Raw genomic sequence first — 15,507 nt, forward strand, 5'->3', positions numbered from 1 at the left:
AATAATCCTATACATCACACTTTAACTTCCCCTCAGCATCTTCTGTCCCTTTATGTCAAATATAGCACCACAATTTTTGATATTATCAGAAATATTTGACATTTATCATCTGATGATCCACTCTTCACTGTTAATTTTTCATTCAGAGAACACTGCGTACTTGCCTCTGGCATCATTTCTTCAATGAAGTGGATGGTGTAGTCAATATTGAAACGTATGACCCTGCACAATGGAATCTGGAAAAATAAAGGCATATGCTTTGTAAGTGAAACACCTTGGAACTAATACATGAATGTTTAGAGGCTTCGAGGAAGTTTAAAAACTCGGAAATTACCTTGTTTGTAAAGCTGCACTGGATAACTAAGAAGCAAAGCATGTAAATGTACCAATAATCACAAAGCAACCAAACATGTTGTACAATGATGGGTACATTTTGCAGCACAATGCAAGATGATATCGAAGGCGTCATTAGAGTAAATAGAAAAAAAAATTGTATTTCTGTAGCAACTTTCACAATCCCAAAGTACATCACAGAAAACAAAGCTCTTCTGAAGTAGTGTCATGGTTGTAGAGCGGAAAACGCAAGCACAAACAGCAATGTCTGGTCACTATCACAATATGTTTTTGTGATGCCTGTTGAGGAGTAAAGCACATAGTATGAGGAATTTTGAGCGTCCATCTCCATGGGCAGACAGAGGTTCAGTTAAACACCTCAGAACAAAAGTCAGCACCTGACAGCACTCCATCAGCAGAGTGTCGACGTTGGGCCAAAACTCATGGTGTGTGGTTTGAATCCACAACCTTCTGACTCCAAGGTGAATGTGTCATCCAATGAGCCACAGCTGCTACCCAGGATGACACTATGTTCTCTCATCTTTTATGCCAGCAACAGCTCAAGACCCTTTCGGATGCTTCACTCCACTCCAACTTTACAAGCACTCAACACGTTAGAGTCATGAGAAAAAGTGATGATTTCATTCTTTGGAATTGGGGTTCTAAAGTCTTTTGTTGCATTGTGGATGGTGAGACAATTCTCAGACTTAACATCATTAACATTTAAGTTGAAAAAGTTGCAGGGAGATCATAAAAATTGGACCCACTGCAGCTCACCCCTCCATAACATGATAATCTATTATAATTTAAAAGGAATGATCTGTGTTCAGGGTAGAAAAACTGAAAAAAAAACTAAATTAAAGACTGAAAAAAAAACTTCCACAAGTTTAAAAAAGGGATTGGACTAAGGTCAATAATAGTGAGTGATATCATTTCAGCTGCTAACAAGCAACAGGGTGAATGGCAGCTCTGAAGAGACTCTACACAGAGGTGGTAGTGAGCTCAAATCCCAACATATTAGCTGATAGATTTTATACTCAATGAATAAATCTAGTGGCAGTAAAAGCACCCACCGAACTATCATCGATCGTTATAAAATCCCATCTGGTTCACTAACGCCCTTTAGGCTAGGAAACCTGACAGCCTTTTCTTGGTCTCACCTACATGCGACTCTAGACACAGCAACGTGGTCAACTCTTAACTGCCCTTTGAATAGCTCACCAAATCATTTAGTTCAAGTGCAATTTGGGATAGCCTTGATACAAGACTACAGCCCACGAATGATTTTTTAAATTACTTTAATTGAATATAAACGTAATTCAGGATCTGACACAATTCTTAAAATAAAAAAGTACACAGAGGAGACGGAAAGGTGAAGCTTGACTGGGGCTTAAATATCATTCTGATTACTCTGTATACCAGTTCTGTAGGAGAGTCACACTGGACTCGAAACATTAACACTGTTATTCTCTCCACACTTGCTGAGTCTCTCCAGCAATGTGCTTGTTTCAGATTTACAGTATCCACAGTACTTTGTTTTCATTCCCTTGGAGTGTATCAGGTTTATACAAAATCAAAAGCAAGAACAGCAATATGGGAAAGGTGGGAAAACGCTACACAGTTCACATTGACCATGAGAACAAAATCAGATATTGCAAATTGATCCCATATAATGGATGATGATTCTGCACAGTCAGAGAATAGAGTGAAGGATGGGGCCAGTCAGCCCATCCATTCTACAACGAACTCACTGCTCAAGCAATCCTATTAGTCATACACCACGGCTCCTACCTGTGGTCTGCTTTTCTCATTTAAGTATTACTCTTTGACAATTACTACTGCATCGGTTTCCACTGTTCTTTCAGTCATTTATTCCAACTCACGACAACTCACTGTGCAAATGAAAAACAGCACCATATTTACCTTGGTCTTCTGTTTTATTTAGAGTGACACAGTTAAAATAAAAGCATCGCTGCAGGTCACTATTTTTGATCAGATGTCGGCCTCCTCTTATGAGAAGTACATGCATCTAATATTTGATGTAAAATAAACTATTGGCCATGCATAAATGTGGTACTCACGTTATTAAGAGGAGTGTGAGAAAACAGGGAAAACCCTTCGAAGATATATTCATGGTCATCGTACTCTATCACAGTTGGTCTATCAGTCTAAAGGGAAATGGAGCATTTAGTTTGGAGCTTAAATGCAAATTCACAACAATAGACAATTGAAAAAGATTTATGCTCTTTTCTTCCATAGCTGATAACTTACCAAAAAGTTGGTGGGTGGGGAAACTGTGATTCTGTAGTGGTATAATTTCCCTGCATTATTAGTCATTGGACGACATGCCTCATTTGGCTGGAATGAAACAAAAAAGATGTTAGAGCTTCCAGAAGGAATTGGGCCAAAGGAATCAAATGGTATAAGGAGAAAGCAAGAACAGGGGACTGAGTTGGACGATCAACCACAATCTTAGGGACAGTTGGTGCAGGCTCGAAGGACTGAATGGCCTACTCCTGCCCTTATTTTCTGTTTCTACTTTACCAGCTTATACAAGTAACAAGATACCCAAGAGCCCATCAGTTACTCGGCAACCTTTAATAAACTATGGTCAGGATTGGATCCCTGTTATCAAGCAGTTTGACTAGATTAGATTAGATTAAATTAGATTAGATTCCCTTCAGTGTGGAAACAGGCCGTTCGGCCCAACAAGTCCACACCGTCTTTTGGAGCATCTCACCCACACCCAACAACCCACACACCCCTGAACACTATGGGCAATTTAGCATGGCCAATCCACCTAGCCTGCACATCTTTGGACTGTGGGAGGAAACCGGAGCACCCGGAGGAAACCCACGCAGACACGGGAAGAATGTGCAAACTCCACACAGACAGTCGCCCGAGGCGGGAATCGAACCCGGGTCCCTGGCGCTGTGAGGCTGCAGTGCTAACCACTGAACCACCGTGCCACCCCTGATTAAGCACAGAGTAAAAATCTTCTGTAACCAAAGTTAACAATAAGGATAGATCCAGATACTAAACAACTCAACACCATCAAACCTCGCGGATTCAAATGATTATACATCGAGTGTCACTTTGCCTTTTCTTAAATCTTTTATGGGACTGTCCTGTGGGGCCAACAATCAAAGCAAACTGAATGAAGAACCAGATTTCAAAATGTTGAATTACATATATCTTTATACAGAGGCCCAGACACTTCCCTGAGGAGTCAAGGCTCTGTTAGTGGAATGGTCATGCACCTACCTTTAATCCAAGAGGCCCAGGTTCAAGTCTTACCTGTCCTTTTTAAAGCTCTCTCCTCTCACCTTTAAGATATGCCCCATAGTCTTGAAATCTCCCTTCCAGGGAAAAAGAAACTACCATTAACCCTATCTATCCCTTTTTTATTTTATAAACTTCTATTAGGTTGCCCCTCAACCTCTCATACTCCAGAGAAAAAGTCCCAACCTTTCTTTATAACTCAAACCTTCCACACCTGACAACATCCTGGTAAATCTCTTTGAACTCAGTCCAGCTTAATAATAACTTAATTCCAGATTTTTATTCAATTCAAATTCCACCATCTGCCATGACGGGATTAGGATCTGGGTGTCCAGACAATTCCCTGGCTCACAAGATAAGCTTCTGTAGCCAGGGATCAGTCAAGTAAACTTTACCGTAATAAACTCTTAAAATAAAACAGGAAAAGTAATAGAATCGCACTCAGGTTATCCTGAACTACTTCCAAATACACAGCAATCTTTTGAAATATGTAAAATCCTCTTCAAATCACACAGTAATCAAAAAACATCAATAATAAAAGCACACTCGTACCTCTTCACCAGGGTATATGCTATGTCGAATCCCAGTTCGTTTAGCCTTAGCGCTACATTTACACAACGGACCATCATTCATCTACGAAATGAACAATATGAAATGAACAAAATGAAATCAAATAAAATTAAAACAAAACGTAGAAACTTCTGATTTCCAGCATCCACAGGACTTACAGATTTTCAAACAAAAATGAAATGGTTATCTCAATCTGAAGAAACATCACTTATTTACATAATTCACAAATTACATCAATTTAATTAATACAGAATAAATAAATATTAAAAGCAGATCACTCAGCTTTGTGGAAAGTGACTCAAACAGGTTTTGCACTCCCCGTTCAATTCATTAGACCCAATTCTTATCATTCCTGTAATATGGCCAGAACTGTACTCCAGGTTACGCCTAACTGATGTTTTACAAGTTCTAGCATAATCTTCTGTTCTTTTATTCTGGGCTTCATGTGATAAAGTAAAGCATCTCATTTATCTGCTTGACCATCTTCAGACCTGTTCTGAGGATGGGTCGTTCAACTCAAAACTTTAACTCCAATTTCTCTCCACAGGTGCTGCCAGGCCTGCTGAGCTTTTCCAACAATTTCTGTTTTTGTTCCACTATATTTAAGTCTGAATCACTGACTTGCAGCACAAACAGAAAGGGGCACAGCACAAAGGCTGGTGGAATCCCCTCTACAAGCAGCTTCCAGTGGCAGAAACACTCAGCCATCCAAAGGCCTCTGCTTCCTGCCTGTGAGATAACCTGCAATCCAACCAGAGACTTTCTATTGGAGCCGAATGTTGCCTGATCAGTTTGTTGAATGTTAAACATTATGCTAGGGAAGGGCTCACACACCTGGCCTGGGTCATTGTACCAAAGCTCCTCGTGCAGCCGATCAGGATGTGCTTTTTTACGTTTGATTTCCTCAATGACGTCAATGATTTCAGAGTCCGAACTGCAGGTGCTGCTCTCACTGCTGTTATCGTCCGAGTCACAGCCCGAATCACTGGAACTGTCATCTGAGCAGGAAGAAATCACATTCTAATATTTACTGTCATAGCTAGTCAACAGGAAAACAACAGACATCGGAAATGTTTAAAACATTTTCACAATCCAATGGGAACAACGAGCGGTAACCAGCAAACGTTGCCTGATTTTGAGGCAGGGTCAAATTTACCATCTGTCTGCAAAAATGACCCCAAGCTTCCAGCTGCCTGCCACTTCAACACATTATTGCGTTCCCTGGCCAAAATCTCTGCCTTGAGCCTGCCACAGTGCTCCAGCAAAGCTCAGCGCAAACTGAGCTATTGTCCTTTCGGGAAGCAAGCCTGCCATCCCTACCTGGGCTGGCCTACATGTGACTCCAGGCCCACAATGCGGCTGACCCTCTGAAAAAGGGCTACACAGTTCAAGAGCATTTGGGATAAGCACAAAATGGATGCCCATGTCCTACATTAAGAAAAAAGGCAATGTGAAGTGAGGAAAACTCAACGACTGCGAAGTTTTGAGAATTACGTGGGTGTCCGTAGCTCAGCTAGTTCTGGAGAAGCCCACTCAGTCATCAGGGGATTGCTTTGTTCTACGCAGAAAGATATATAAACTTCTTTGAAAATAGAAATTTTTCAGACCTGGTTCTTCATCCAGTTTGGTTCTTGGTGGTTCCCAGGGTGGTCTGGCAGCTCTCGCCTTTTCCTGCCTCTGCCCAAGCTCCTCATCAAACTTTTCATAAAGTTGTCGCAGTTTACTTGTGCCAACAGCAGTGGAGTCGCCCTGAAATGAGTCAGGTTTTGGACGTGGGTTTACAAATGTAATTTATTTAATCCCGAGTCACGAACGTGCCCACACAATTTTTAAGTTCTAAATTTTTCCTAACGTCAGGAATGGATCACTTCACTTGTGCAGTGCCTATCAGAGAGATGGTCGGAGAATTTCACACAAGAGGAGACTAATACAGATCATGAAAACAGGGATAGACATACATCAAAAACCTTGCAGAAAATAACAAAAGGGCTTTATAGGGGTATGTAGTGAAGACAATTCCACCAGAAAGAGACACCATAACTGGAGGCTCAATGATATGAGATAGTCACTAATAATTTTGGCCTGAATTTAAGGAGAAGATTTGTGTGACGAGCAGGCAGCCTTTAAAACTGGCTAAGATAAGGAGTGTGAAGCCAATCACACAAAGATGCTTATAAAGGGATAATCACACAAGGGAAGAAAGGACATGATGAGAGAATGAGATAGGGTCCAATGGGAGGAACCTCACACGGACCACAAACGGGAGTAACAATCTGATGGGCTGAATGGCCTGTTTCTGTGTCCATTAATTCTCTGCAATAGAGCCAAGCTATCCTTACCACCTGATCCATGGGATCACTGGAGTAGTAATTCTCCGAGTGAGTACAGCGGATCCACACAGGCTTTGTATTCCGCAGCTCTTCTTCTTGTTTCTCCTCTTCAATATTTTCAGAGAAGGGATTCACATCAGCCTCATGGCTTCGAGTGGTAGATTGCAATTTCTCCTTAGTTGAACTGTGGCCTGCTGACCTTCGATCTCTCTCATTCTCCCAGCGAGAGCGCTTCCTTTCTCTGCTGCTTGACCGGCTACAAGAGAAAGCACAGGAAGATTTGAGCCTGTGCAAAGAATATCTTCCACAGGTTTAGATAAGGTCAGTGAAGTAAAGCTTTATTTCAACTAACAAATGGTACAAGAATCTTGCTGGGGTTGGGGTTTGCTTTCGGATTTAGGTTTTGGACACGAAATGCATAATGGTTTTACCCAAAATGGCAATGACCTGGACCTCTCTGCCCATAGGTCAGTGGGGGTGAGGCGGGGAGCTTAGTGAAAATGAAGACAAAAGAAAATAGACACTCAGTAAGGGGCCGCTGTATATAACTGACTGCAGACTTCACACCTTCACAAACAAATTAGTCACCGGCCTGGACAGGTTGGTGGCTCATGCTGGATTTTCTGAGATGAGCATGGAATAACTAAACAAAATGCAAAAGCACTCAATTTTGGGGAGTGAAGGAGCGGGACTGAGGAGTGTAAGAAATGTTACCTGTGCGTCCTTTTCCGATCCCGTCTGTGCGATCTTTCATAGGATGGTGATCGGTAACTATCACGGTGCTTATGCCTGTCTCTGGAAAAGAAAGAAAAGGTTTTCTACATTTCAAACTTCAGAGGGGCTAACACTGTGAAGAGCCCCATCCACCTCAAACTGTGGTATGGCATGGCAGCTAGGGGATCAGCAAAAATGCTGTTAATTCCCCAAAGTGAGAGATCTTCCAAATCCCTGGTTTCAACATTTTTATTTAGGAAAATGCCCTGAGCTGGTGTGATTCGCTTTCGGTTTTCTTGCATTTAATTAATGAAAAGCCCTCGTCTGCTGTGATTGAAGTTTTGCATGCACGAAATGTTTCTTGACGAATGAAATCAGGCTTGCCTCCACCGTTACTGCGGGCAGCCAACTCCGGACACTCACCAGCACCGTGTGAAGAAACACACATTTGTCTCTCTCCCCTTATACCCCGCCGAAATTTTTATTTTAGTTTCATTAAAGTCCTCAAATGTAGTGGTTCTGGTTTCAGTGTTATGTTATTTTAATGGACTTTCTATTAAAAACAGCCCCCAATCTGCTCTGCCCCAGAATTCGTGTTTACTGTATTTATTCTTAAGTGTTTTTCTGATAAACAGCATTCACCAGCTGTGCCCCGGTTTTGCAATTTTTATTATTAAAACAGACCCCAACACGCTGCGACCATCAGCCCTGCTGTTTATTATTAAAGGGCCTGGCATCTGCCGCACCCCTGGATGTTTACAATGAAATGTTCCCCCGCCAGCTGTGCCCCCCCCGGGAGTTTATTATTAAATGCCTACACTTCCTGCCGTGCCCCCCCCAGGTGTTTATTATTAAATGCCTACACTTCCTGCCGTGCCCCCCCCAGGTGTGTATTATCAAATGCCGACACTTCAAGCCGTGCCCGCCCCGCGTGTTTATTATTAAATGCCTGCACTTCCTGCCGTGCCCCCCCCCGGGTGTTTATTATTAAATGCCTACACTTCCTGCCGTGCCACCCCCAGGTGTTTATTATTAAATGCCTACACTTCCTGCCGTGCCCCCCCCAGGTGTGTATTATCAAATGCCGACACTTCAAGCCGTGCCCGCCCCGCGTGTTTATTATTAAATGCCTGCACTTCCTGCCGTGCCCCCCCCCGGGTGTTTATTATTAAATGCCTACACTTCCTGCCGTGCCCCCCCCAGGTGTTTATTATTAAATGCCTACACTTCCTGCCCCCCCCGGGTGTTTATTATTAAATGCCTACACTTCCTGCCGTGCCCCCCCCAGGTGTGTATTATCAAATGCCGACACTTCAAGCCGTGCCCGCCCTGCGTGTTTATTATTAAATGCCTACACTTCCTGCCGTGCCGCCCCCCCGGGTGTTTATTATTAAATGCCTACACTTCCTGCCGTGCCCCCCCCCCCGGGTGTTTATTATTAAATGCCTACACTTCCTGCCGTGCCCCCCCCGGGAGTTTATTATTAAATGCCTACACTTCCTGCCGTGCCCCCCCCGAGTGTTTATTATTAAATGCCTACACTTCCTGCCCCCCCCGGGTGTTTATTATTAAATGCCTACACTTCCTGCCGTGCCCCCCCCGGGAGTTTATTATTAAATGCCTACACTTCCTGCCGTGCCCCCACCGGGTGTTTATTATTAAATGCCTACACTTCCTGCCCCCCCCGGGTGTTTATTATTAAATGCCTACACTTCCTGCCGTGCCCCCCCCGGGTGTTTATTATTAAATGCCTACACTTCCTGCCGTGCCCCCCCCGGGAGTTTATTATTAAATGCCTACACTTCCTGCCGTGCCCCCACCGGGTGTTTATTATTAAATGCCTACACTTCCTGCCCCCCCCGGGTGTTTATTATTAAATGCCTACACTTCCTGCCGTGCCCCCCCCGGGTGTTTATTATTAAATGCCTACACTTCCTGCCGTGCCCCCCCCCGGGTGTTTATTATTAAATGCCTACACTTCCTGCCGTGCCCCCCCCCGGGTGTTTATTATTAAATGCCTACACTTCCTGCTGTGCCCCCCCCCGGGTGTTTATTATTAAATGCCTACACTTCCTGCCGTGCCCCCCCCAAGGTGTTTATTATTAAATGCCTACACTTCCTGCCGTGCCCCCCCCGGGTGTTTATTATTAAATGCCTACACTTCCTGCCGTGCCCCCCCCCGGGTGTTTATTATTAAATGCCTACACTTCCTGCCGTGCCCCCCCCCGGGTGTTTATTATTAAATGCCTACACTTCCTGCCCCCCCCGGGTGTTTATTATTAAATGCCTACACTTCCTGCCGTGCCCCCCCCCGGGAGTTTATTATTAAATGCCTACACTTCCTGCCCCCCCCCGGGTGTTTATTATTAAATGCCTACACTTCCTGCCGGGCCCCCCCCGGGTGTTTATTATTAAATGCCTACACTTCCTGCCGTGCCCCCCCCGGGTGTTTATTATTAAATGCCTACACTTCCTGCCGTGCCCCCCCCCGGGTGTTTATTATTAAATGCCTACACTTCCTGCTGTGCCCCCCCCAGGTGTTTATTATTAAATGCCTACACTTCCTGCCGTGCCCCCCCCAAGGTGTTTATTATTAAATGCCTACACTTCCTGCCGTGCCCCCCCCCGGGTGTTTATTATTAAATGCCTACACTTCCTGCCATGCCCCCCCCCGGGTGTTTATTATTAAATGCCTACACTTCCTGCCCGCCCGGGTGTTTATTATTAAATGCCTACACTTCCTGCCGTGCCCCCCCCCCGGGAGTTTATTATTAAATGCCTACACTTCCTGCCCCCCCCCGGGTGTTTATAATTAAATGCCTACACTTCCTGCCGTGACCCCCCCGGGTGTTTATTATTAAATGCCTACACTTCCTGCCGTGCCCCCCCCCGGGTGTTTATTATTAAATGCCTACACTTCCTGCCGTGCCCCCCCCGGGTGTTTATTATTAAATGCCTACACTTCCTGCCGTGCCCCCCCCGGGAGTTTATTATTAAATGCCTACACTTCCTGCCGTGACCCCCCCCGGGTGTTTATTATTAAATGCCTACACTTCCTGCCCCCGCCGGGTGTTTATTATTAAATGCCTACACTTCCTGCCGTGCCCCCCCCAGGTGTTTATTATTAAATGCCTACACTTCCTGTCGTGCCCCCCCCCGAGTGTTTATTATTAAATGCCTACACTTCCTGCCGTGCCCCCCCCGGGTGTTTATTATTAAATGCCTACAATTCCTGCCCCCCCCGGGAGTTTATTATTAAATGCCTACACTTCCTGCCGTGCCCCCCCCGGGAGTTTATTATTAAATGCCTACACTTCCTGCCCCCTGCCCCGGGTGTATATAATTAAATGCCTACACTTCCTGCCGTGCCCCCCCCGGATGTTTATTATTAAATGCCTACACTTCCTGCCGTGCCCCCCACCCCGGGTGTTTATTATTAAATGCCTACACTTCCTGCCGTGCCCCCCCCCGGCTGTATATAATTAAATGCCTACACTTCCTGCCGTGCCCCCCCCGGGTGTTTATTATTAAATGCCTACACTTCCTGCCGTGCCCCCCCCCGGGTGTTTATTATTAAATGCCTACACTTCCTGCTGTGCCCCCCCCCGGGAGTTTATTATTAAATGCCTACACTTCCTGCCGTGCCCCCCCCGGGTGTTTATTATTAAATGCCTACACTTCCTGCCCCCCCGGGTGTTTATAATTAAATGCCTACACTTCCTGCCGTGCCCCCCCCCGGGTGTTTATTATTAAATGCCTACACTTCCTGCCGTGCCCCCCCCCCGGGTGTTTATTATTAAATGCCTACACTTCCTGCCCCCCCGGGTGTTTATTATTAAATGCCTACACTTCCTGCCGTGCCCCCCCCGGGTGTTTATTATTAAATGCCTACAATTCCTGCCCCCCCCGGGAGTTTATTATTAAATGCCTACACTTCCTGCCGTGCCCCCCCCGGGAGTTTATTATTAAATGCCTACACTTCCTGCCCCCTGCCCCGGGTGTATATAATTAAATGCCTACACTTCCTGCCGTGCCCCCCCCGGATGTTTATTATTAAATGCCTACACTTCCTGCCGTGCCCCCCACCCCGGGTGTTTATTATTAAATGCCTACACTTCCTGCCGTGCCCCCCCCCGGCTGTATATAATTAAATGCCTACACTTCCTGCCGTGCCCCCCCCGGGTGTTTATTATTAAATGCCTACACTTCCTGCCGTGCCCCCCCCCGGGTGTTTATTATTAAATGCCTACACTTCCTGCTGTGCCCCCCCCCGGGAGTTTATTATTAAATGCCTACACTTCCTGCCGTGCCCCCCCCGGGTGTTTATTATTAAATGCCTACACTTCCTGCCCCCCCGGGTGTTTATAATTAAATGCCTACACTTCCTGCCGTGCCCCCCCCCGGGTGTTTATTATTAAATGCCTACACTTCCTGCCGTGCCCCCCGCCCCGGGTGTTTATTATTAAATGCCTACACTTCCTGCCCCCCCGGGTGTTTATTATTAAATGCCTACACTTCCTGCCGTGCCCCCCCCGGTTGTTTATTATTAAATGCCTACACTTCCTGCCCGCCCGGGTGTTTATTATTAAATGCCTACACTTCCTGCCGTGCCCCCCCCCCGGGAGTTTATTATTAAATGCCTACACTTCCTGCCCCCCCCCGGGTGTTTATAATTAAATGCCTACACTTCCTGCCGTGACCCCCCCGGGTGTTTATTATTAAATGCCTACACTTCCTGCCGTGCCCCCCCCCGGGTGTTTATTATTAAATGCCTACACTTCCTGCCGTGCCCCCCCCGGGTGTTTATTATTAAATGCCTACACTTCCTGCCGTGCCCCCCCCGGGAGTTTATTATTAAATGCCTACACTTCCTGCCGTGACCCCCCCCGGGTGTTTATTATTAAATGCCTACACTTCCTGCCGTGCCCCCCCCGGGTGTTTATTATTAAATGCCTACAATTCCTGCCCCCCCCGGGAGTTTATTATTAAATGCCTACACTTCCTGCCGTGCCCCCCCCGGGAGTTTATTATTAAATGCCTACACTTCCTGCCCCCTGCCCCGGGTGTATATAATTAAATGCCTACACTTCCTGCCGTGCCCCCCCCGGATGTTTATTATTAAATGCCTACACTTCCTGCCGTGCCCCCCACCCCGGGTGTTTATTATTAAATGCCTACACTTCCTGCCGTGCCCCCCCCCGGCTGTATATAATTAAATGCCTACACTTCCTGCCGTGCCCCCCCCGGGTGTTTATTATTAAATGCCTACACTTCCTGCCGTGCCCCCCCCCCGGGTGTTTATTATTAAATGCCTACACTTCCTGCTGTGCCCCCCCCCGGGAGTTTATTATTAAATGCCTACACTTCCTGCCGTGCCCCCCCCGGGTGTTTATTATTAAATGCCTACACTTCCTGCCCCCCCGGGTGTTTATAATTAAATGCCTACACTTCCTGCCGTGCCCCCCCCCGGGTGTTTATTATTAAATGCCTACACTTCCTGCCGTGCCCCCCCCCGGGTGTTTATTATTAAATGCCTACACTTCCTGCCCCCCCGGGTGTTTATTATTAAATGCCTACACTTCCTGCCGTGCCCCCCCCGGGTGTTTATTATTAAATGCCTACAATTCCTGCCCCCCCCGGGAGTTTATTATTAAATGCCTACACTTCCTGCCGTGCCCCCCCCGGGAGTTTATTATTAAATGCCTACACTCCCTGCCCCCTGCCCCGGGTGTATATAATTAAATGCCTACACTTCCTGCCGTGCCCCCCCCGGATGTTTATTATTAAATGCCTACACTTCCTGCCGTGCCCCCCACCCCGGGTGTTTATTATTAAATGCCTACACTTCCTGCCGTGCCCCCCCCCGGCTGTATATAATTAAATGCCTACACTTCCTGCCGTGCCCCCCCCGGGTGTTTATTATTAAATGCCTACACTTCCTGCCGTGCCCCCCCCCGGGTGTTTATTATTAAATGCCTACACTTCCTGCTGTGCCCCCCCCCGGGAGTTTATTATTAAATGCCTACACTTCCTGCCGTGCCCCCCCCGGGTGTTTATTATTAAATGCCTACACTTCCTGCCCCCCCGGGTGTTTATAATTAAATGCCTACACTTCCTGCCGTGCCCCCCCCCGGGTGTTTATTATTAAATGCCTACACTTCCTGCCGTGCCCCCCCCCCGGGTGTTTATTATTAAATGCCTACACTTCCTGCCCCCCCGGGTGTTTATTATTAAATGCCTACACTTCCTGCCGTGCCCCCCCCGGGTGTTTATTATTAAATGCCTACAATTCCTGCCCCCCCCGGGAGTTTATTATTAAATGCCTACACTTCCTGCCGTGCCCCCCCCGGGAGTTTATTATTAAATGCCTACACTTCCTGCCCCCTGCCCCGGGTGTATATAATTAAATGCCTACACTTCCTGCCGTGCCCCCCCCGGATGTTTATTATTAAATGCCTACACTTCCTGCCGTGCCCCCCACCCCGGGTGTTTATTATTAAATGCCTACACTTCCTGCCGTGCCCCCCCCCGGCTGTATATAATTAAATGCCTACACTTCCTGCCGTGCCCCCCCCGGGTGTTTATTATTAAATGCCTACACTTCCTGCCGTGCCCCCCCCCGGGTGTTTATTATTAAATGCCTACACTTCCTGCTGTGCCCCCCCCCGGGAGTTTATTATTAAATGCCTACACTTCCTGCCGTGCCCCCCCCGGGTGTTTATTATTAAATGCCTACACTTCCTGCCCCCCCGGGTGTTTATAATTAAATGCCTACACTTCCTGCCGTGCCCCCCCCCGGGTGTTTATTATTAAATGCCTACACTTCCTGCCGTGCCCCCCGCCCCGGGTGTTTATTATTAAATGCCTACACTTCCTGCCCCCCCGGGTGTTTATTATTAAATGCCTACACTTCCTGCCGTGCCCCCCCCGGTTGTTTATTATTAAATGCCTACACTTCCTGCCCGCCCGGGTGTTTATTATTAAATGCCTACACTTCCTGCCGTGCCCCCCCCCCGGGAGTTTATTATTAAATGCCTACACTTCCTGCCCCCCCCCGGGTGTTTATAATTAAATGCCTACACTTCCTGCCGTGACCCCCCCGGGTGTTTATTATTAAATGCCTACACTTCCTGCCGTGCCCCCCCCCGGGTGTTTATTATTAAATGCCTACACTTCCTGCCGTGCCCCCCCCGGGTGTTTATTATTAAATGCCTACACTTCCTGCCGTGCCCCCCCCGGGAGTTTATTATTAAATGCCTACACTTCCTGCCGTGACCCCCCCCGGGTGTTTATTATTAAATGCCTACACTTCCTGCCGTGCCCCCCCCGGGTGTTTATTATTAAATGCCTACAATTCCTGCCCCCCCCGGGAGTTTATTATTAAATGCCTACACTTCCTGCCGTGCCCCCCCCGGGAGTTTATTATTAAATGCCTACACTTCCTGCCCCCTGCCCCGGGTGTATATAATTAAATGCCTACACTTCCTGCCGTGCCCCCCCCGGATGTTTATTATTAAATGCCTACACTTCCTGCCGTGCCCCCCACCCCGGGTGTTTATTATTAAATGCCTACACTTCCTGCCGTGCCCCCCCCCGGCTGTATATAATTAAATGCCTACACTTCCTGCCGTGCCCCCCCCGGGTGTTTATTATTAAATGCCTACACTTCCTGCCGTGCCCCCCCCCGGGTGTTTATTATTAAATGCCTACACTTCCTGCTGTGCCCCCCCCCGGGAGTTTATTATTAAATGCCTACACTTCCTGCCGTGCCCCCCCCGGGTGTTTATTATTAAATGCCTACACTTCCTGCCCCCCCGGGTGTTTATAATTAAATGCCTACACTTCCTGCCGTGCCCCCCCCCGGGTGTTTATTATTAAATGCCTACACTTCCTGCCGTGCCCCCCCCCGGGTGTTTATTATTAAATGCCTACACTTCCTGCCCCCCCGGGTGTTTATTATTAAATGCCTACACTTCCTGCCGTGCCCCCCCCGGGTGTTTATTATTAAATGCCTACAATTCCTGCCCCCCCCGGGAGTTTATTATTAAATGCCTACACTTCCTGCCGTGCCCCCCCCGGGAGTTTATTATTAAATGCCTACACTCCCTGCCCCCTGCCCCGGGTGTATATAATTAAATGCCTACACTTCCTGCCGTGCCCCCCCTGGATGTTTATTATTAAATGCCTACACTTCCTGCCGTGCCCCCCACCCCGGGTGTTTATTATTAAATGCCTACACTTCCTGCCGTGCCCCCCCCCGGCTGTATATAATTAAATG

At 46.9% G+C, this 15,507-nt stretch overlaps 1 protein-coding gene across 3 annotated transcripts in view; it reads right to left on the minus strand.

Annotated features, from left to right (window-relative positions):
- drosha (drosha ribonuclease III) overlaps positions 1-15,507 on the minus strand; it is a 218,108-nt gene that overhangs the window by 191,234 nt on the left and 11,367 nt on the right. For all 3 annotated transcript variants that reach the window (XM_048551227.2, XM_048551209.2, XM_048551219.2), the window contains 8 exons: positions 7,230-7,310; positions 6,525-6,771; positions 5,793-5,934; positions 5,020-5,183; positions 4,168-4,248; positions 2,605-2,691; positions 2,415-2,501; positions 165-236 (listed from right to left, as the gene is read on the minus strand). In XM_048551227.2, coding sequence (XP_048407184.1) covers positions 165-236; positions 2,415-2,501; positions 2,605-2,691; positions 4,168-4,248; positions 5,020-5,183; positions 5,793-5,934; positions 6,525-6,771; positions 7,230-7,310 — 961 coding nt within the window. The remainder of the gene's footprint in view (positions 1-164; positions 237-2,414; positions 2,502-2,604; positions 2,692-4,167; positions 4,249-5,019; positions 5,184-5,792; positions 5,935-6,524; positions 6,772-7,229; positions 7,311-15,507) is intronic.

This window comes from Stegostoma tigrinum, chromosome 2, assembly GCF_030684315.1.
Source record: "Stegostoma tigrinum isolate sSteTig4 chromosome 2, sSteTig4.hap1, whole genome shotgun sequence".
NCBI classification, from domain to species: domain Eukaryota; kingdom Metazoa; phylum Chordata; class Chondrichthyes; order Orectolobiformes; family Stegostomatidae; genus Stegostoma; species Stegostoma tigrinum.